Source organism: Cervus canadensis, chromosome 30 (genome assembly GCF_019320065.1).
Source record: "Cervus canadensis isolate Bull #8, Minnesota chromosome 30, ASM1932006v1, whole genome shotgun sequence".
Classification (NCBI taxonomy): Eukaryota; Metazoa; Chordata; class Mammalia; order Artiodactyla; family Cervidae; genus Cervus; species Cervus canadensis.
Genome location: NC_057415.1, coordinates 33,224,339 through 33,248,390, shown reverse-complemented (window position 1 = coordinate 33,248,390; position 24,052 = coordinate 33,224,339). Strand labels below are relative to the sequence as shown.

Below are 24,052 nucleotides of genomic sequence, written 5' to 3'. Positions count from 1 at the left end.
CGATTGCTCAGTTGTGTCTGACTCTTTGTGACCCCATGGACTGAAGCCCACCAGGCTCCCCTGTTCAGGGGATTCTCCAGACAAGAATGCTGGAGTGTATAGCCATTTCCTTCTCCAAAAGATCTTTCCAACCCAGGGATGGAACCTGGGTCTCCTGCATTGCAGGCAGATTCTTTACCATTTGAGCTACCAGGGAAGCCCTACTCAGTGTACTGAATGTGAAATTGTGAAAGTGTTAGTCACTCAGTTGTGTCCGACTCTGCGACCCCATGGACTGTGGCTCACCAGGCTTCTCTGTCCATGGAATTCTCCAGGCAAGAATACTGGAGTGAGTTGCCATACCTTGTACTAAGCCATGTTAAATTTTTTTGAGCTTCTACCTCTGTACCAGTACCATGCAACATGATTTATTTGCACAGTACAATGAAGAACTAAAGAATTTAAAATTTGTTTGACTATTATGTATAAAATAAGCTACAATGATACATTGTACAACAGGGGGGAATATAGCCAATATTTTATAATAACTATAGGTAGAGTATAACCTTTAAAAATTGTGAATCAGTGTATTATACACCTGTAACTTACATAATATTGTACATCAACCATTCTTTAAATAACTAAATAAATAAAATGTGTTTGTAAACCCCAACTGTATCAATGGCTGACTACAGTAATTATCTAGATCCGTTTGTATAACTTTTAGATTTGTTCTTATTCTATTATATTTCTTATTTATTTTCAGATTTGTCTATTGATGAAGAAATAATTTTTGTAAGTTATTTGATGGCCTATAAAAGTCACCTACCAACTTTGCACACTCTGTTGAGTAGGCTAAAACTATTTTTAGTAAAGGATCCCTTGCCAGATTTCAAAGCACAGATCTCCACAGAAGCTAAATTTTTCAGGTACTTAATTGCCCAGTGTCGTAAATATTTTTAAGAGGAGAAAATCTTCTTTGTATGTTCACAAGTCTAGATGCTATCAATCATAGTATTTTATTATTACCTCAAGTCTAATTTTAATCACTATGTATTTTGACTAACTACATTTGGAATGTACCTTGCTTTTAGTAAACACTGATTTAATGTTTTGTTTTTTGTTAAGGGAGTGTTTCTCTTTTCAAGGAGATGTAAAATGTTTTGTGAAAGAAGATTTTTACATGGATAAAGAGGACTTTTGTCAGGAGAAACTGAAAGATACAGTAGGTTTAAATGAAGCTGTAGTATTTGCTTTCAGTAATTTTTAAATTAAAGTTAGTAAGTCATACTTTTATAAGTTGTGGTAATATACATTGGCCATCTACTGTTGTCAAGTTAAAAAACTCAATAATGGGTTGAACATGTATCAATTAAAGAGTCAAATATACTTCAGAGATAGCAGTCTAAACCTTGGCTATGCACTGAAATTACTTGATAAATTTTAATAAAATTCTGAAGCCTGGATCCTACTCAGATGTATTCTGATCTAATTGGTCTGGTGTGCATCCCAGGTATAGGGAATTTTAAAACCTCTCCCAATAATTTTAATCAATATACCTGGTATAGGACACTAAGAAGTTATATATACATTGGTCTTAAGACATTTAAACGTTTCTATTTTTTACAAACAAAAACTTTAACACACAGGGTAAAAATATTAATTCACCTGTTAGCTCCTTTTCTCCAATCTCTTTCTTCTTCCCCTGTTAATTCTGAGAGCTATGCATATATAGTCTCACGTGTTGAAGAATCCAGTTCTGTCGGAATGAGAGAAATAAATTCTATGGAATGCAGTAAAGATCCATTCCATTCCACCTACTCTTTTTACTCCATTCACCAACTCTCATTTGCTGCAGTGATTGATTTAACTTAGAATTTTGAAATGTTATTAATACAAAAGAAAATATTTCTGTACCTAGGGATATTGTACATCACTAATGTAAACAGTGGCCATGAAGGATTTTATTCAAACAGAAAATTGCTTGTATTATATTATTTTTGGCTGCTACACTTACTTTTAAAATAAAATGTCTGCAGAGCATTAAAGTTTTTGAGTGTGGATTTAGTTATTAAATTATACCAATTAAGCAAATGTATCTTTTTGTGAACTCAGAAATATTTGTTTGGAAAGCCTCACTACAAACTTGTCTTACCTATATATTATTTTAGTCATCAACTTTGCTTGAATGTGAATTGTTAGTAACTATAAGCCACAAACAAGAAGTTGATATTCCATCACTCTCAGAACTGAAGGAGTCATTAAACTTAATGCCAGAAATAATAAATTATGCAGATGAAAATGAAAACCTTTCCAAAACAGGTGAGAATTAAATGGGTATGTTTGGGTATAAAAGGGCAACATTTGGAATCGTGGTGATAGAAATGTTCTGTGTCCAACTTCAGTGTTAGTATGCTGATTGTGATGTTGTATAAAGTTTTGCAAGCTGTTACCTTTTTACATGAAATCTCTGTATATTATTTTTATAATTCCACATGAATCTATAATTATGTCAAAATTAAAATATAATTTCAAAAGGCCTCCCCAAAATCTATTACTTGTTAGAACTTCTTAATAATGTTTGTTACAAAAGTTCTTGTTCATTAAACCTTTTCTGAACCTTCAGATTTTTAAAAAGTTTCCCTGGTAGTGATAGTTTAGTCGTTCAGTTATGTCTGGCTCTTTGCAACCCTATGGACTGTAGCCTGCCAGGCTCCACTGTCCATGGGGTTTTCGAGGCAAGAATACTGTTGCTGCTTCCTTCTTCAGGGAAACTTCCCGATCCAGGGATCAAATCCGGCTATCCTGTATTGCAGGCAGTCTCCTGCATTGCAGGTAGATTCTTTACCAATTGAGCCACTAGGGAAGGTTCTTACTTGGCTCTAATGGTGACTAAATGACTCCTCTGAGGAGGAGGTTATTGAGGTCATTGAGGAATGAACTGAGGAATGAACAGTTCACTGAGGAATGAACAAGATTGCAGAAACCCAGTATCATGGTATTTTTGCCGATAATAGACTTTGTTTTTTTTGTCTTTTCAGATCTTACTATCAAGCATGGAGTTGACCTTGAGGATATAAAATGCAGCTCCATAGAAATTTTGACCATTCAAAATCAATGTGAACCAGAGTACAGGCAACCAGGTAGAAATTTTGAATAAACCACTGAGTTTATCAGGGGATATCTATATATGATGTAAAAGTACAATACATTCACATATAAAGTCTACTAAGAGACAGTTTTCATGTTTAAAACTTGATTATTGCAAACCAAATTCTTTTATCTATCCCTTACATTTGTTCCTATCAATAACATCCTTCTAGCATCGAAATTGAATAATACATAGAACAGAGTTACAAAGATTGAAGAAGAGGAATGAAGGAAATAGCATTAATATTAAAAACAGAAATCTTATAATTTTATAGTTCAGTAATAAAATTTTACCTCAGTATTAACAATCTAGTTTTGTAAATTTAACTTTTTAATCCCCAAAGCAATCCTATCATTATTGTTAATATTACTATCCTACCAAATTTGGAAGGTCAGAATCATCTTTTGTTCCAGTGTAATGCCAGACTATGTTGCTTTCGAAGTGTGCTGACAATACTGTTATTTAGTTACATTTTTATCTGGATCAAATTAATCATCTATTTGGAAGTTTGCTGTTTTATTTATGAGAGTGATAGAAACACATTGGCTCCATATCATAAATGATGATTATTTTTTCAAACCCACCCTATAAAAACATAATTCTGTACTAGCCCACCTAGTCTCCAGACTTTTTAAAGTGAAGAATTACTCTCTATTAATACTGTTTGCTTAACATCACCAGTATTTAGTACAGAGATAAAATAGCACTGTGTCCTAAGTACTGACAGTATTAGTTGTCAGAATTTAAAACATTATTACACATGAAGTCTTAGAATTTATCTTAAATGGTAAATTTAATAAAGTTCAGTTATCATTGTATTTTTAAAAAATCACCATTATCATAGCTGAGACACCATGTGATATATGTGTAGTCCTTTATATAGATGGAAATCTAAAACTGTTATTTTGTATTTCAAATAACCCAAATTTATTTCAATTGAAAATTTTTGTTGTAACAGAATGATTGGACATAATAGTTGCTTACAAAAGTCACAAATTATACATATTTATTCAATGTTTATATAACATGATTTTTATTAATTTTTATATATTCCAGGAGAGTTAGAAATGCCATTAACTCATCTAGACCTAACAAACCACCATTCTTCAGTGAATTCATTATGTGCAGAACTTCAGACATTTCCATCTTCTCCTATTTGTAAAATGTAAGTAAAGATTATATCTAGAACTCAGATTGCAATTCAGAAGAAGCAATCTTTAATTAAATCTCTCCATATAAAGTCAGTTTCCAAGATATTTCTGTGAAAAAAGTGTAAGAGATTAAATGGTGTTTATAATAAGAAACTGATGGGAATACACAAATATATATGTACATAACTGTTTTTATATGCACAGAATATCTTTAGAAGGACACATGAAAATCAAGTAATGTTGGTTGATCCCAGAAAGGAACTGGGCAAACTGGAAATATATAGGAGCTAGTAAATGATGGAGCTAGGCTCTTTTATACTTTAAGTATTTTGAATGTGAATATAGCACCATCAAATATAAACAACTCAAAAATTTTAATTTTAAATTTAAACCATCTGCTTAGAAAATTGCCAGTGGATGCTTACCAATGACACTGCCTCTATTGGCACTCATTACCATGAATACAGTGTAGTAGTGTATTGATTTGCTAGGGCTGCCGTAACAAATACCATAGACTGAGTGACTTAAACAATAGAAATTTATTTCTTCATAGTCTAGAGGCTAGAAATCTGAGATCTGGATATCAGCAGGGTTGGGTTCTTTCTGAGTGCTCCCTCCTTGGCTTGTAGAAAGCTGTCTTCTCCCTTTGTCTTCATGTGATCTTTCCTCCATGTTTGTCTATGTCCCGATCTCTTCTTAAAAGGACACCAGTTTTACTGGATTAGGACCCACCCTAATCACCCCATTTAACTTAATTACCTCTTTAAAGGCCTTACCTCCAAATATAGTCATTCTAAGGTACTGACAGGGCTTCAAGATATGAATTTGAGGGAGAACACAATTCAGCCCATAGTAAGTAGTTAATAGCCCTGAAGTACAGCCAGATTGTCTGGCTCTGTCATTTACTAGCTCTGTGATCTTAGTTGCCCTGGGCCTCACTTCCTTATCTATTATATTGGGATAATAATAGTACATACTCTGAGTTCTTAGTTGTGATTGGCTAATCTGCCAGAGAAGAATGCTATTGGATTACTGGAAGCAACTGGAGCATCTCATCACTAGCTGCTCAGGCTTCTACTAATGGTCTCAGGAGAGTGTTGCAGCATAAAATAAAGAAAGCTGACGTTGAGGGCACCAGTTATCTTCATCTTCTGGCAAATAGGGATTTCCTTTAGGACGAGTAAATTTGTTTTAGAGCTATGCAGAACTCTACCATGAACTGCTGCTGCTGCTGCTACTAAGTCGCTTCAGTCGTGTCCGACTCTGTGTGACCCCCTAGACGGCAGCCTACCAGGCTCCCCTGTCCCTGGGATTCTCCAGGCAAGAACACTGGAGTGGGTTGCCATTTCCTTCTCCAATGCATGAAAGTGAAAAGTGAAAGTGAAGTCTCTCAGTCGTGTCCGACTCTTAGTGACCCCAGGGACTGCAGCCCACCAGGCTCCTCTGTCCACGGGATTGTCCAGGCAAGAGTAATGGAGTGGGGTGCCATTGCCTTCTCTGTACTATGAACTAGAACTGCCCATATCAGATATGAGCTCTAACAAAATAGCATGGGACAAATACAGAAACTCCCTGTAATTTGTTTAAATATTTTAATCCCTTTGTTAAAGTGCAAGATGTTTATTTGCAGGGCCTATATTTCTATTTGTGTGTTTTCTTTTATGCTTTTACTTACTCCATATACCCTTGTTATTGTTGTTAACTCTCTAAGTCATGTCCAATTCTTTGCAACCCTATGAACTTTAGCATGCCAGTCTTCCCTGTCCTTCACTGTCTCCCAGAGTTTGCTCAAACTCATGTCCATTGAGTCAGTAATGCCATCCAACCATCTCATCCTCTGTCCCCCTGCCCTCAATCTTTCCTAGCATCAGGGTCTTTTTCAATGAGTCAGCTCTTCATATCAGGTGGACAACGTATTGGAGCTTAAGCATCAGTCCTTCCAATGAATATTCAGGGTTGATGTCCTTTGGGACTGACTGGTTTGCATCTGTTAAGGCAGTTTGTCAACTAGAAATGAAAACTAGCTGGAATTAATATAATCTTGAATTTCTCATAATGAAAGTATTTATTTAAACTGCAGTAAACTCATTTTAATCACACACGTTTTATACCTACTTATTGTTATAATTCAAACATGAGAATTTATGAAATTAAGTCTTATCTGTGCTTATGATTTGCCAGTTAAAACAAAAAGACTTTTAAATTAGCCAAAGGTTTTAGGGCCTTTTGAAACAACTTTAAGAAACTGTCTCATCACTGGCAAATCATTTCCATTTGTTCATGAACATAAAAACTTAAAAATCCCTTTTTAAAAATAAATTTACACATTAACTGTGAAACTGAAAACAAAAAGAACAAATATTTTTACAAAACAGGAAAAATAATATGTAATATTATTGTACTTTTAACTTGCTTTTATAGCCCTAATTACTTTTGTTTCAGAACACAACATTTTGGCTTGAGATATAACCAGTTAACAAATATTTTTAGTTCCTGCTACATATAAAGCTCTATGCTAGATTTTATGGTGCTAAAAAAATGTCTGCATGGTGTTAAGCCTTTTTTCTACACTAACTGATTGCTGAATTGTGAATGTATTTTGATATATGACCAAAGAAAATACCAAATTCGGACATGTCTTCAGAAAGCTCAATTAAGAATGAAGTCATCTATCTATATTATGACCTTCTTCTGGACTTGGTTTGCCTAAATATTTATCCTTCCCTTTACTTTAAGATAATCATCTACAATCTGAGGTGTCAGGTTGTCAACCGACCTTGGCAAGGTTTAAGAACAGTGCAGTTTCTCAAATATTACCACCACATGCAAGATTTTTGGGTTATGTGAGTAAATTGGGTGATTTAGACTTAAGATCTAGTTGTCTGCTACTACCCAGAATTGTCGATTGAACTAGCAGTACTTATAATTAGCATGTTCATGTATGTTCTGTGGGGCTTCCCTGGTGGCTCAGATGGTGAAGAATCTACTTGCAACGCAGGAGACCTAGGTTCAATCCATGGGTCAGGAAGATCCCCTGGAGAAGGGAATGGCTACCGGCTCCAGTATTCTTGCCTGGGAAATCCCATGAACAAAGGAGCCTAGTGGGCTACAGTCCATGGGGTCACAATATGAACGGAGAAACAGAATACAATCACTTCTCACTTAGGAGGGTGTGGGAGTTTGGGGCATAGATTAAAGGGTTTGTGAATTAATGGTCTCTTCCCTGTTGTTGTTCTTGTTCCGTCGTTTAGTTGTGTCCGACTCTTTGTGACCCCTTTATTTCTACACTAACTGATTGCTGAATTGTGAATAAATTTTTATATGTGACCAAAGAAAATATCTTTGGACTGCAGCATGCCAGGCTTCCCTGTCCTTCATCGTCTCCCAGAGTTTGCTCAAACTCATGTCCATTGAGTTGGTGATACCATCCAACCATCTTGTCCTCTGTCATTCCCTTCTCCTCCTGCCCCTAATCTTTCCCAGCATGAGGTGGCTAGAGTATTGGAGCTTCAGCTTCAGCATCAGTCCTTCCAATGAATTTTCAGGACTGATCTTTAGGACTGACTAATTTGATCTCCTTGCAATCCAAGGGACTCTCAAGAGTCATCTCCAACATCACAGTTCAGAAGCATCAATTCTTCAGTGCTCAGCCTTCTTTATGGTCCAACTGTCATATCCTCACATGACTACTGGAAAAACCATAGCTTTGACTAGATGGACCTTTGTTGGCAATGTCTCTGCTTTTTAATACACTGCCTCGGTTTGTCATAGCTCTTCTTCCAAGGAGCAAGCGTCTTTTAATTTCATGGCTGCAGTCACTGTCCACAGTGATTTTGGAGCCCAAGAAAATAAAGTCTATCACTGTTTTCATTGTTTCCCCATCTATTTGCCATGAAGTGATGGGACTGGATGCCATGAGCTTCGTTTTTTGAATGTTGAATTTTAAGCCAGCTTTTTAACTCTCTGCTTTCACCTTCACAAGAAGCTCTTAAGTTCCTCTCCACTTTCTGCCATAAGGGTGATGTCATCTGCATATCTGAGGTTATTGATATTTCTCCTGGCAATCTTGATTCCAGCTTGTGCTTCATCCAGCCTGTGCTTCATCCAGGCATTTTGCATGATGTGCTCTTCATATAAGTTAAATAAGCATGGTGACAATATACAGCCTTGACATACTCCTTTCCCAATTTTGAACCAGTCCATTGTTCCTACTACCTACTAATTTTTGACCTCATACCTACTAATGAGCTGTATTTACTGATTTACACTGCTTGTCATACATACTTCCTTCTCTCCTCAATACCAAAAACACACAGACACATCACTCACTTACCCACAAAACTGAAGGACTTGAACTAAATTTTAGGATCTTTTACTTCCTGAAAAGGTAAAAGAGACAGAAATTTTTTATAGTTCTGGTCCTCAGCCAGTAGAAGCTCCAGAAATTCTGTTTAGAATGGACTTGGATCCATTGTTATATTGTATTATATATATTATCTAATATTAAACTTTAACTCTTGTTTTTCAGTAATTTGCTTACTGCTGAAGAATCAGCTAACAAATACCATATGCTATGGCAGTTAGAAAGCTGCCGAAGCTCTCTGAACTCATTTTTGATTAGAGGTAAAAATTGATTTTGAATGCTAAATAAAAAGTATAGATGAAAAGGTACAATCAGTAGAAATGTATTGTTGTTGGACATGCTGCTCTGTCCATGGGATTCTCCAGGCAAGAATACTGGAGTGGGTTGCCATTTCCTTCTCCAACTCTGTCCCTACTTAAGCTATAAAGTAATGGAAAGCTCTGTGCCACAATATCTAAAATGATAATTATCATAAAATCTGATAAAACATATCTTATTTAGGCTCATTATAATGAGAAAATTTCTGATTTAATAAATCTTACATTAATCCTTCAAAATATTATTGAGTGTATTAATTTATTAATTACTAAAATGGTCAAAGTTTTATTTCCTGCTAAATAGTAGAATAATTTTAACTTCATGATATTTCCATAGATTGAAATAAACCTTTATGTGACTTCTGTTGCTATAATATTTTAGACTTTTACAAATATTAGCATCTTGAAAATGAAATACTAGATATGTTTGTTTTATATTTACTCTAATTTGTAAAAATCTACTTTATAAGAGATTTCTATGTGTCTCTGTTTTTTTGGTTGGTTTTGTGGTTGTTTTTTTTTTTCATTTTTTTGCCCTGTGGATTGTTTCTCATATTTGTTGTTTGGTTTGTTTTGATTTTTTAAGTGCCAAGAACTGAAGAGCCCAACAACCAATATTCACCTACAGATTTGAAAAAGATATTTTCTGTTGAAGAAGAAAAACTTGTGGTTAATCCTATAAATGCAGAGTGGTGGAAAGAAGCAAGACTAAATCTGACAGAAACTTTGGAACCTCTAAGTACATGTTTGTGTCATAATAATTTATCTTCCGATGATGCTAAACTGGAGGCATTTTTACCTACAAGTGTGCCTCAGTTAGAACGTAAGTATAATAGTAAATATCTCTTCTGTAAATATTTTCAGAATGAGAACATGTTAGATACTGGCTTTCCAGGAGGCAATTAGGGAAATACAACTAAATTCCAGCATTTAATATAGCTCTGGCTCTGCCAGAATTTATAACTTTGACCTTCACTAAGCCCCATTTTCTTCCTTGAAAAAATGATGAAGTTTGACAAACTAATCCTTAAGTCTCTATCTGTTCTAAAATTCTGTATTCTCGGCTTTAAATCTCTAGGCATTTTCAGCTAAAAAGACCTTATTTCCTTTTATAAATGATAATTTCTAGCCCATTTTCTGTTTACATCAGCCTAGGTGTAAACCAGCACCATTATTTTTCGACCTGACAGCTGAGTTTTAAGTGTTCAGTAATGTCTAGTAATCTCTTTTCATCAATAGAAATCATCCTTTGATACCAAAAGGTTTAGTCATTAGGCATTTTTAAACTTGATACAATTTAAGTATTTTATTTAGGAATTTTATATCTGTGGATTTTTTAAAAGATTTTATTCAGGAACTTTTTATAGTATTTTATTTAGGAACTTTATGTCTATGTTCTCCCAAATTCCTTGAGCATATTTATGATCCTTACCTTGAACTCTTTACTGAGTAGATTGCTTATCTTCACTTAGTTCTTTCTGGGGTTTTATCTTGTTCCTTCATTGGGAACATAATCTTCTGTCTCTTCTTTTTGCCTAATTCACAGTTTTTATTTCTATGTGTGGGGTAGGTTGGTTATGTTTCCTAGTTTTGGAAAAGTGGTCTTTTGAAGCAGTTGTATATGTCCCAGCAGTGCACTCCCTTCTGGCCACTAGAGCTCTATGCGCTAGCTATATGCAGTATATGCACTATGCACAGCCCTATGTGGGCTGTGTAGGCACTTCTGTTGTTGCAGATTGACTAATGTGAGTGGTCTGATAGGTGTGGCTGACCCCTTGTCCAGTTGGTTGCCAAGCCCTGCTTTTGTGTGGAGTCCACTGGCCACTAGTGGGTGGGGCTGGATCACAAAGTGGCTGGCTGTGGACCTGGAGACCCCAGGATTACTGTTGACCTACTCATGGGTGGAGCCAGGTCCCAGAATGACTAGTGGCAAAGCTGGGAGTCCTGGATCTAGTGTCAGCCTGCTGGTAGGTGGAACTGGTTTTCGACTTGGTTAGCTATAGGGTTTGAGGCTGGGATCAGCCAGATAGTGGGTGGGTTTTATACTCTCAGGTGGCTGGCTGAGGAGCCCAAAGTGTCCCAGAGTTGATGTTAGCCTACTGATGGGCTGTGGTAGTGCTCAGATGATCCAGGACTAGTGCCCACCCACTGGCAGATGGAGCCAGGTCCTGGGGTCTCATAGCTGATAATGGCCTCCTGGTGGGCAGGGTTGAGGCCTAAGAGATCCTGAGCTGTTGTCCAGCCACTGGTGGGCAGGTATGGTTCCTTGGCCTTCTGGTAGACAGGACCACATCCCAGGGTGGCTGGGGGCTTGGGGGGCCTGCTGGTAGGTGGTACTGTGTCCCTAAACAGCTAGCTCCTGGGCCTGAGGAATCTCAGTACTAATGCCCAAAAGGCTGGTGGGTGGGGTCTGACCCAGTGCTAACAAGCTAGAGGGAGGATTTCAAAATGGCACTTATCAGCACTAGAATCCCCATGGCAGAACAAGTGTCCAAAAGACAGCTACTGCCAACATCTGTGTCCTGAGGGTGAGTTCCAGTTGCCCCTGCCTTCTTGGAAATCTCCCCAAGATCAGCTGGTAGGTCTGACTTGGGCTCCTTTCAAAGTATTGCCTCTGCCCTGGGTCTCAGGGTGAGTGAGATTTTGTGTGCCTCTTTTGAGAGTGGAGACTGTTTCCTACAGCTCTCCTGAAAGAAAGCCTTAAGCCTTCAAAGTCAACTGTTCTGGGGGCTTGCCTTCCTCATACATGACCCCAACTACGGAAGCCAAATGCAGGGCTCTGTAAATGAAATTCTGGTTCATCCCCTAAAAGGAATCTTATACCCATTAGCAGTCACTCCCATTCCCTGTCTTATAGATTTGTCTATTCTGAATGTTCTGTAGAAATGGAATCATGAAATATGTGGTCTTTTGTGACTGACTTACTTTATTTAGCATGTTTTCAAGATGTGTCCATATTATAGCATGTGCATACCTTAATATAAAGTATTGATCAAGTATCTTGTCAAATTTTTAATTGGTGTTCTTTTAAAATGTTAAGTTATAAGAGTTCTTTATATATATTGGAAATAGTCTTTTTTTAAAGTGTGTGTATGGAAAGTATTTTCTTCTGGTCTGTGGCTTGCTTGGTATATAACTTTTTGACCCTTACCTTTGAACAACTGTTACCTCTAGGGCTGTGAGTAGCTGTAAGCCTATTGGCAATGGGCTGGAATTATTTCTTGGCCCAGTAACCTTTGTTCCAATAGTAGTAAAAGAGGTGCTGAATTTTTATCCTTTAAAAAAATATTTTATTCAGAGAAAACATTGATTTTAAAAGCAATAAACAAAGTCCTCTTAAGGATCACATTATATTAATAAGAACCTAGAACTAAAGGTTATCTTAATACCCTAGTAGAACACCCATTTGGGCATGAAAATCATTGGATATTTTTATTTTCCATTTTCAGCATGGTTAGAACATGAAGATTGTTCCTCTCCTCTTACACTTATTAATGAGCAATCTACAAATGATCATTTATCACCTCCACAAAAGACTCCATCTCCAACTAAAGAAGTATCAGACTTGCATCTTTCTGATGAATGTGTCTCTGTTGAAAGACCAAGAAAAGAAGAAAAACCAAAGAATGACCTAGAACTAGGTTATGGAATAATCCAAAATAAAGAAAATAAAGATCACTTGGAACTTGACAGCCCAGTACCATCTACTGAATCATCTTCCTCTTCAAGAATTGAAAAAGCATCTTTTAAACATGGTAAAAAATGGGAGAATAATTTGGACCTTTTGAGCGACTTTATTATGCTGCGAAATAAGTATCCAACTTGTACCTCAAAGACTGAAGTCACAGACAATGATGGAAAAGATGGTGGGTAACTTAGTAATAATTTGGTGTAGGTATGATAGTTTCAAGGACTAAACAGATAATTTATTATAGAAAGTAAAGAAATAAAGTTCTTCAGGTAAAACATGTTATTCTTCAAAGAAAATATCATTGATTCATGACACATTGTATAAAGAGATGGATATAGGATATACAGGTATAAATGTAGATATGTATTTTCCAAAAAATTTAAAAGCACATTTGAACTTGTAAGAAAAGCCACTGTTTGTAAAAACACTTTCTACAACTTAGTCATACAGATTCATAGTATTTCTAACTTTTGCTGATCTTTCTGCCATTCTTTTTTCTCTTTTAGCTCACAGTTCTACATCAATGTTTTAACTTATATTTTAATATGTACTTAAGAATCTTTTGTCCATTTGATTGCTTATTACTCCTTTTAACCTTACCAAAGAGTTTCTGTTTGACTTGTAACTGTTTTACATTAATTGCTTATAAACATATCATTTCACTCCTGGTAAAAAAAAAAAACAAAACTCTAAAATTCTAATACTCTCGAATGTGTTTGACATAGGTTACCCAAGTGAAACAAGTACAAAACTATTTATGAGAGTTAGAGTATACATAGGTATAACTCTCCTATGTACTATTAATGTACACAAGGTCATGCCCCTGAATAAACCAGAAGTAAAATATATACCAAAAATCAGTTTGAGGGTCCAGTGAGCTTGCTAACTAAACTCTCCAGAATTGTGGAGAGTAGCTTCCCAGCCCCAGGCTATGCTGGACTGGGCCAAGACTCCCCGTGATTGGGGAACTGCTTAGGATTCAAGACGTAGAAAAGCAGAAAAGAATGCTTGTTCCTTGTGTACAGTGTGATATGAAAGCCTTTTATAGATCTATTTAAAGTTACAATACTTAGTACATTTTCACGACGAAAAATTCAATGAAAATGCAGGAAGGTACTTAAAATCCCAGAATTTTATGACCCTTTATGTTAATATATATTCACTGTAAAGTTTCTTTTTATATAACTTGACCACCTTATAACCTCCCTTCCTAGGAGACAACTCTATATGTAACAGATCTTTCTAACCAATTTGCACCATAATTCAGAGCATAATTTCTATACATTGAAAGAATGAGCAAAATAGAAAGAATTATCCTAGGAATGTAATACATAAATAGGAATTTTTATAAGATTTTTTGATTCCAGGCTCATGAATGTTTTCAGTTTCTATTCATATTTGAGGCAAAGAAAAAATAACTCAATCCAAAATTAGCACTGACATCCTTTTCTGGTTGTCATACTTGTGATGATATCTTCTAATAAGGGATGTTGGCAACAGAGAGAGGAAGCAATAAGAAAGGAGAAAAAGATAAAGAGAATGTTTTCTTATTAAAAAGTTAGCCATTAATTAAACACTTAAAAGAATATTCATGGCAGGTGGGAATGCTTCTGCAGTCTTGATGTTTCCTCAGTTAGTTTTATGTTCCCGGCCTCTTTGTCCTTTAACGTGTTCTCCCTAGAGGACCTGGAATGAATTACGTGTACTGTAAATTTGAAAAAGAGTAAGTTGGCATAAGCCTAAAGGAATGAGCTGCCCCACAAGTAGCAGGCCTTCTCGTCTGCTTCTCTATGCCATGCATCTTTTCCAAGCAGGTCCCCAGCCATGCAGAACCCTGGCCCATCCAGTATAATCTGGGGCAGGGTAGGTACTCTGCCGAATTCAGGTGTTTATTTAACAAGCTCACCTGACTCTCAGACAAAGCTTCTTTCTCCAACTTAGTTTTAATAACAGAGGTAATGTTTTGGTATGTATTTTTATTTCTTATCTTATTTTACAGTTGATGCCAGTGCAGGGAAGAATGTTAGGATTTATTAGACCCCCTCAAAAACTCTGATTTTTTTAATTAAAAAAAGATTCTTTAATCATAGCTACTTACATTATTTATACTTGCAAATAATAACAATTTAGTTTAGGATATTTTACTCTCTTTTTTTCTACTGTGTATTTAAAGCTCATAAAAGAAAAGTACAGTTATTGAACATTGTGTGCCAGGCACTAAATAACTTTTTAGAGAAAAATATGATACTGTCACTGACCTTGAGGAGCTTCCAGTATAATAGAGTGTACCAGATTTGCAGATAATTTCAGTATAATGCTGTCAGTGCCAGGAGAGTATGCCGACTGCTGAGGAAACAAAAAGGAGAGGCACTTTTCTGGCCTGGAAGTAGAGTGTGCAGTTACATAAAGCTTGTTATAGAAAATGCCTGAGAGCTAAAAGGTAAGTAGCAAGAAATGAGTTGAACGTTGACTTGGCAACTGAATGGCAACAACAAAGTAAGAAGTGATCTTATTAAGAAAGGATGGAGACAGGTAGGGTTTGGGGCCTAGGAGAAGATTAGTAGCAGAGGAGGGGTATATGGGCAGTCACAGAGAAATGAAGTAGAATGGAATGTCAGGTGTTTATAACACCTTATAACAATACTCAAAGTAGATATATTAATCCATATTCTACACATGAGAAAATTGAGGCTTCATCAGAGTTGGGATTGAAACACTGATTTGATGCCAAAGTTCTTTCCTTTATTACCATTCAGCTTCCTACCCAGCACCATGTTAAGTCCAATGACCAGGATAGTTGTTCAGTTTAATACTGATGCATTTCAAAGAACTTTAACAGTTATGATCATATTACAAGAAAGCATTTTAATCAACATTAAGTTGCCCTGAACAATGCAAATTAATGTTTTCATTAGAACTTCAAAACGAAGAACTTTCTTTGACTCTTCAAGAAGAAAGCCCTATTGTTTGTAATAATAAAACCCTAGAGAAAACAAGTCAGGAAAGAAGAGCAGATAGTGTCATCGAAATTCCAGCATCAGGTATATATTATGCTTTTTTAAATGCCTTCAAATTAAGTAAATTTGAAAGCTCATGTATTAAAATGTTTCAAGATGGTAACGTGTTTCTCAAATTTAGGTATCTAGAATATACCTTATTGTCCATGTAATTTTCTTCACTTGTTTCAGATATTTCTTCATTCAAGTCTTAACTTTCAAATTATTTCCAAACTCAGAATTCCTTATTTACTGCCTCTGCCTTCCCTGACTTGCCCTACTCTGGTCCTCTAAGTATTATTTCTTCCTTCATTTAACTTGCTGATTTCCTGCATTCATCAGAGAAGAGCAAACTGCAGCTCCTCAAACTCTGACTCTTCTGCCCAGTCTGGAGAAATAAACCGTTAATGGTTGCTTTCTCTGTTCTCTTACCCACCATCAGGGTGGTGTTATTGATTCCTATACTGATTTAAATGACTTATTCTGCCATAAAGAAAACTGTTCTTTACATTGACTCCCAAAGAACAACCTGCTTAAGAACATCATGCTCATTGTGAAAATCAATAAGGAAATAGATGCTAGTTCTTTAGTATCATTTCATCTCTCAGTTAAATTTCATTTATGACCTTTATATGATAATACAAATCTGTAAATACTGGTCTGGTGAAAACTAAAACCAATTTGTCACTGTTATAAATGTGTTCAACTTAAGGTTATAAACTAATAGTGGAGGGAAAAGAAAAAATATTATGTGATTCTCTTTATATGGCTCCTCATACCTCCCCTGCCAAATTAATTCAAATAAACAAGATAGACACAACATTATACTTATTCTACAGAGGTGTTTTTTGTTTTGTTGTTGCTAGTTTATTTAGAATAAATATCCTAAAATAAGCTGTTATACAGTCTCATGATTTTTAACTCATGGGACCTTGGGTGGAGTTCAGGTTTCCATGAAGTACCATGCATAATTGGTTTGTCAAAAAGAACATACCATCCTTATAAAAACATTGCCTTTAATGTTTTTATTTTTGCAGATAGCCAGTGCCAAGCATATTGTCTCCTGGAAGCAGCAGCTTCTCCTATCTTAGAAAAACTTGTATGCCTCTGTACTCTTCCTGCTACTAACTGGAAATTTGCTACTGTCATTTTTGACCAAACAAGGTTCCTCTTGAAAGAACAAGAAAAAATAATAAGTGATGCTATTCATGAAGGTGAGTGCAAATAAAAGTCACACTATTTAAAAGAATATGAATTTATGGATCATTAGAAAATGCAGAAATTAGTCACAGATGGAGGCATAACTATAGTTCAGCATATGGCACCCACAATCCAAGATCAGCTAAGCAAGGATAAAAAGGTAAAAAATACAAGTATTCCCTGCTTTTCATGTTTGCACTATGCCACTTTGATTTTATGAAAGACCTGCATAAGAATATGTTTTCACTAGCTGAAAGAAATCAAAGAGGATTTTCATTTTTATGAAAAAAGGTATTTGCTTCTTAACTCCATTTCAGTGTGTGAAAGTTTTCACAGGAACGCCCTGTTTTCAGACAGTGGGGGAAACCTGTATCTAGGATAGACTACCTGTAACTGTTCTGTTGCTCCCAATTCTCAGTGATCAAAGTTTATTTGCTTTGATCTGCATTAATTAGATCAGTAGTTTTAAAACTTTTTAGCAGAACTCTTTGTTCAATGAATATTTCATGGCATTCCATTATATAAAACAGAGAAAAGCAGAGTTTCTCTGATTACCTTGTGCCTAGAATCCTGTCTTCTTGGCCCCCTTTTGCATGCAGTCTATCCAAAATCCAATCTATCCAATCAATAAGGTCTGGAACTACTTTCATGAAACATATTTATTAGATAATTCACCTGTCCCTATGAGTACCTGTCTTGTTGAAATCATATCTTAGGGCAAATATTCTCAGGTGTCCACCTCCAGGTCAAGGTATTGCTTTGTGTTATGATCCCCCGCCTTTATCTAAACCAGTTGGCAAATTATGAGTAGTTTAATTTTCTTCTTGTTTCACAACTGGGAATCATTGACCGTTTTCCCACCAGGAGTAGACATAATTGAACATTCTTTGGGACCAACAAGAGTATGAATTCTAAGATTAGCTGTCTGGGTTGGAATAGCAGCTCCATCATTTTTTCACAGATTGACCTTGGACAGCTACTTAAGTATGTCGAGACTGTTTTCTCATCCATAAAATGAAAATCATAATGAACTCGTCTAATAGGGTTATTGTTATTAAGTTCAATGAAATAAACAGATTATATATAGCTTGGCACCTAATAAGCACACAATAATAAACAACATTTATTATTGTTAAGCATTCTGATATATAGCCTAAAATTCTAATGTATATCCTGTTTTTAAACATGTTTTTGCTGACCTAGGTAAAAATGATGAAAGAGAAATGACATTCAAGTATGCTGCTCTCTTACACCTTTTGGTAACAATTAGAGATGTCCTTTTAACCTGTAACTTGGACACAGCATTGGGTTCGTGTGAAAATTTTTTATTTCCCTTTTTTCTTCTTATTAAAATGTTTCCTTTTCTGAAAAAGATGCTTTGTAAGAAATTATGTAGCTTCCTTATTCTGCATTAAACATTATATACATCTTGACAAAATATAATGGATTATATATTTAATTCTCTTTATGGTCTTTAAAAGAAATTTTCTATAACAACTACCATCACCTAGAAAAATAGGTTTAGGATTCTCTATTCTAGGCCTGAATTATAGACTCTTAATAGATTTGATTGTGTAATTATTATCATACATTTGCTTTCTCATGTAAGATGACACTTTGCCATATTCATTTTAGGTCCTCATTGAATGTTTGTGACTTTGAATATTTGCTAGATGAAATATAACTAAATTATTAATACTAAGATCTTTTGCAATTATTTTCACTTGTGCATGTAAATTAGGATATGAATTACTTCAGTATTAAAAATCAACCTATTTTGAATGTATTGAAAATTTTAAAGATTTTGGAAATTTTTTCTAAACTATTAAAATCCTTAAAGTATCTGTCTTACTACATTACTGCTCTCTAGACCCCTTACTGCAAGCTGTTTGGACTTGTTTAGTAATGATGTATTTATAGGATTATGTTTTATAAGTTAAGTTTCTAGAATCCATTGGGGGTCCAGTGGATGAGACTCTGTGCTTCAAACTGCAGGGAGCACAGGTTCAATACCTGGTTGAAAGATCTAGAATCCTACATGCACATGCCCTGCAGTATGGCCCTCTGTACCCCCCAAAAAACCCTTATACATAACGTGAAAATAATTTTTCTCTGATCTGTGACCCAGATGTTTTCTCTTATATATGACCCAGACAAATAGTATTTCTCTAAACCAAGGTTTTGTTAAGTACTGGGCAGCAGCAAATTATAATTGTACTCCCTCTACAATACTGGGAGTTTTATAATACTTGGCCAAATATTATATTAGTACAACAAATTGTGGAAAATACTTAAAGAGACGGGAGTGCCAGGCCATCTTACCTGTCTCCTGAGAAACCTGTATGTGAGTCAAGAAACAGGGTGCTCAGGGCTGGTACACTGGGATGACCCTGAGGGATGGGATGGGGAGGGAGGTGGGAGAGGGGTTCAGGATGGGGAACATATGTACACCCATGGCTGATTCATGTCAATGTATGGCAAAAACCACTACAATATTGTAACATAATTAGCCTCCAATTAAAATAAATTAATTAATTTTAAAAAATAGCCTTACATGGAACAACTGACTGGTTCAAAACTGGGAAAAGAGTACAACAAGGTTGTGTATTGTCACCCTAATTATTTAACTTTTATGCAGAGTACATCATGCAAATTGCTAGGCTAGATGAATCACAAGCTGGAGTCAAGATTGCTGGGAGAAATATCCACAACCTCAGATATGCAGATGATACCATTCTAATGGTAGAAAGTGAGCAGGAACTAAAGAACCTCTTGATGAGGGTAAAAGAGAGTGAAAAAACTGGCTTGAAATTCAACATTAAAAAAACTAAGACTATGACATCTGGTCCCATCACTTCATAGCAAATAAAAGGGGAAAAAGTGGAAGCAGTGACGGATTTTACTTTCTTGGGTTTCAAAATCACTGCACATGGTGACTGCAGCCGTGAAATTATAAGTTGCATGCTCCTTGGAACGAAAGCTATGACAAACCTAGACAGTATATTAAAAAACAGACACATCACTTTGCCAACAAAGTCTGCATAGCCAAAGCTATGGTTTTTCCAGTAGTCATATACAGATGTGAGAGTTGGTTCATAAAGAAGGTTGAGTGCTGAAGAATCGATGTTTTCGAATTGCGGTGCTGGAGAAGACTCTTAAGAGTTCCTTGGACTGCAAGGAGATCAAACCAGTCAATCCTAAAGAAAATCAACCTTGAATGTTCATTGGAAGGACTGATACTGAAGCTGAAGCGCCAATACTTTAGCCAACTGATGCAAAGAGCTGACTCATTGGAAAAGACCCTAATGCTGGGAAAGATTGAGGGCAGGAGGAGAAGGGAGAGGATGAGATAGTTAGATAGCATCACTAAATCAATAGACATGAATTTGAGCAAACTTTGGAAGATAGTGGAGGACAGAGGAGCCTGGCGTGCTGCAGTCCATGGAGTTGCAGAGTCGGATATAACTTAGTGACTGAACAACAATAACCTCTAGAAAGCCCAACATGATGCCCTCCCTTTCTTCTCCAGTTAAAGCATTTGAATGTTGATACTGGGTTAAGTTGTCTTGTCTCTATTCTCAGACAACGACAGCCCTAGTTTACAGAACCTGAAACTAATATAATGGGATAGTGTCACATGCCCTTCTGTTTAGTCTCCTGTCTTCATTATACTTTTCAGCTTCCATAAAAGATTGTCAGTCCTACCAACAGCTAGGCTAACTATTAAAGCAAAATAGTAAGACAAAATATCAGAATCTAGAATATCTGGGCTCCCAGGGAGAGTACAGAGAAAGGCATGGCAACCCACACCAGTATTCTTGCCTGGAGAATCCCCATGGACAGAGGAGCCTGATGGGCTACAATCCATAGCGTAGCAAAGAGTCAGACACAACTGAAGTGACTTAGCATGCAAGCACACAGGGAGAGTACAGTTGTGATACTCCTGCTCAATACTTAGCAAAATCTTGAATTAGAGAAACAATAGTTATGGAGGCTTGGTTAAAGTATATTCACCTTTAAGTACTCTACATTTTGCCCTAAGATTAAGTGAGACCGTTGAGAGCTATATACTCTGGAATTGTTTTTGTTCCTCAAAGAAATGCATTTACAAAATCACACTTTGGCATTACTATTTGGCTACCTTGAGGAATACTCATAAAAGTAAAGTTTTTGTTGGAAAAATGTAACTTCTTAAACCCTAGCTACCAAGCCATGATGAATAACTTGCTGCCTTGGATATTTTTAGTGGAAGCCTTTCTCACTCTTCTAAACCTCTCAAAATCAAAGAGCAAGTTAGTGTGACCTCCTTTCCTCTCTGTGAATGTGGCAGCAGAAGAAAGGTCCATATGGTCTGGCTGCCTACCCTGGACCCAGATTCTGTATTTTCTCTCAACTTCCAGTTTGTGTGTCTCTCCCAAGCTAGCAAGGTAATGAGTTTTAAGGTTAAAGGTTTAAAGTTTCACTTCTGGGCTTTAACCCAGAAATAAATTTGGTATTGTGTAATGGGTACCGTAATAGAGATCCATAGTAACAGCACAAAGGATGGTGGTGACGGTTATGCTTTCAAGGGGAATATTTTCTTTAAATGAGTGAGAGTTTGCTAAGTAAATAAAGTATGAAAAGGTATTGTTGGCAGAATTAAGAGCCCAGAGAAATGATTCAGTGAGTGTGTGACAAACAGTTCCATGTGGCTTAATTGAAGAGTACAAGGTGGAAAACCATGAGAGCTAAAGCCTCGAGAAATAAGAAAGAGTCAAATCATGCAAAGCCTTTTCAGCTACAAAAAAGACTTCAGTCACTATTCTGTAAATGATAGGAAACCCCTGGAACAGGGAAGCGACTGGACTGTTTGTCCTTCAGGTTACATCTATTGGCAGTACAGAGAATCAGTGGGAAGCTTTGAGATTAGGAAGCAGAAAGAACAAGAGTCAATCTCTAAATTGCCCATTATTCTAGCTGTGTTAATGTAAAATTAGAATTAATATGTACATAATATAAAAATAAAAACATGAGATTTATACTTGTTATTTGTTATTGTATGTATTGCCCAAATATTCACTGAATAGCTGATCTACATAAGTTACTCGGCCAGGTCTCTACTCCAGTAATTCACAAAATTCATTGTGCAACAGAATCACTAGGAGAAGTCTTTAGACATAGGAACCCCTGGGACTCAATCTAGAGTTCTTGGATATGAACTTTCAAGGGTAGGTCTCAAGACTGTGCTGACAGTTGCTTTTAGAGAGTTTGAATTTAGGCACTGCTGTTTTAGCAACTACATAAATTTTATCATATATAAATATGGATTATGAGAGTTTATAGACTAGTGAGGTTGTTAATCCATGTACACAAATAACCAGAAATCAAGTCAAAAGCTATATAGATGCCATACCAAGAAAATCTCAGTGAAATGTATTACCACAGGACTTCTTGGCAAGTAAGTGTAGATTCTAGGGTTTAAGAAGAAGGCTGTAGCATTTAATAAGTCAGAAAGCAGAAAAGGATGGGGAATATTCGAAGAATCTGTAGAGTATATCCAGTGATATTGGTATCATATAGCTTAAAAATAGACGTTTGGTATACATTTCTTAGCTTTGTTTAATTTTAAGGGGATCATTCCAACCCAGAGACTGAACCTGGGTCTTCTGCATTGCGTTCAGATTCTTTACCATCCAAGCTACCAGGGAAGCCCAGTAAAGGAAAATTTAACTGTCTCTGCTATGACCCTTATTTCCCTTTTAGATTTTTACCATGGAGTTTCTAAAAGAACAAAAAGACATGCTTTTTCCCCTACTTTTGTTTTTAACAGGATATTTGTCAAATGCAAAAGATATCTACAAAAGTGTTTTTGGTTCCTGTTTGTATGACATTTGGCGACAACTGGAGATAGTACAGTTTATAAGGGGGAAAAAGCCTGAAACCAACTATAAGATACGAGAACTGCAATGTCAGATACTAAATTGGATGCAAAGTGAACAGCAAATTAAGGTAAGCACTGAAATAAAGCAGATTACAACAATCAGCTCATATAAGAATTGGATGTAAGATAAATTTTTGCATTTAATTTGAAATTATGAAATAATGTAGTATATACAATTTGATCCCTTGAAAGTCTTCTCCTTAAGTAAGTTCATCAGACAGAATCAAACCCAGAGAAAGGATCATTTGTATCATTATTCATATGTCTTGAATTTTAAAAATACTTTCATTTTTATTATACATAGTTTTCTATGGATTGATTAGTCCTTCAAATCTCAAAAATTTTGTTTTCTGCTTGTAAGTTCATGAACATATACCTAACAACAGACCTCTGATAATTAATTTTTAAATATTGAGCTATAATCTTCCATAATTCTTTTTAAAAGCACTTTGTTTATTTCTTGGATTATATTGGAAATTTTTGCCCGTTCTGCCTCAAGCATTGGACAGAAACTTTGCATAAATAAAGATTTAAGAGAAAATACCTTAAAAAAATCTTTTCAAGCAGTAAAACATCTACCTATGGCTGATTCATGTTGATATTTGACAGAAAATGCCGAAATCCTGTAAAGCGATTATCCTTCAATTAAAAAATAAATATTTAAAAAAAAACTTTACACTAAATCTGGAAATAAATTTGGCCTTTTTCTTTGTTTTCCTGTATATCCCTACTGTATCTTTATATCCCCAACCCTATGGTTATTGGATAGCATAACCAACTCAGTGGACATGAATTTGTGCAAACTGGGAGAGAGTGAAGGACAGGGAAGCTGGGAGCGTGGCAGTCCATGGGGTCACAGAGTCGGACACGACTTAGCCACTGGACAACAAGAAATTTAAAATTGGGAGTGATGGCGTCATGGCAGGACAAGATGCCCTCTTTGTCTCTCCGCTTCAATCTACAACCGGGAAAACATCCACAACTCGACACAGGGGCGTCCGCCCAAGACACCAGGACCCTACAGTGTTCCACACGCCTGTGCATCTAAGGCGGGTGGAGTGGAACGGTGGAAGAGGTAGAACTGGAGGATCAGCATGGGCAGCGCCTGAACCACGGCAGCCGAGCCCACAGGCCCCGAGAACCCAGCAGCGGCAAGGGAGACACCGCCCCTGACTCCAGCCTCCCGCTTGCCGCGGCACCCACAGCCTCAGATAGCTGGGCAGCAGGGGCGCTGAGGCCTGTGGCCCTGTCCGGCCAGCCAGCCGCAGAGCCACCCACAGCTCT

The 24,052-nt window shown here is 36.3% G+C and overlaps 1 protein-coding gene across 1 annotated transcript in view; it reads left to right on the top strand.

The window, feature by feature from the left end:
* SHOC1 (shortage in chiasmata 1) overlaps window positions 1-24,052 on the top strand; it is a 110,882-nt gene that overhangs the window by 32,503 nt on the left and 54,327 nt on the right. The window contains exons 5-16 of the mRNA XM_043453776.1: window positions 746-908; window positions 1,108-1,222; window positions 2,151-2,301; window positions 3,021-3,122; window positions 4,187-4,295; window positions 8,810-8,904; window positions 9,548-9,784; window positions 12,411-12,827; window positions 15,568-15,693; window positions 16,686-16,862; window positions 18,052-18,156; window positions 22,658-22,836. Coding sequence (XP_043309711.1) covers window positions 746-908; window positions 1,108-1,222; window positions 2,151-2,301; window positions 3,021-3,122; window positions 4,187-4,295; window positions 8,810-8,904; window positions 9,548-9,784; window positions 12,411-12,827; window positions 15,568-15,693; window positions 16,686-16,862; window positions 18,052-18,156; window positions 22,658-22,836 — 1,976 coding nt within the window. The remainder of the gene's footprint in view (window positions 1-745; window positions 909-1,107; window positions 1,223-2,150; window positions 2,302-3,020; window positions 3,123-4,186; window positions 4,296-8,809; window positions 8,905-9,547; window positions 9,785-12,410; window positions 12,828-15,567; window positions 15,694-16,685; window positions 16,863-18,051; window positions 18,157-22,657; window positions 22,837-24,052) is intronic.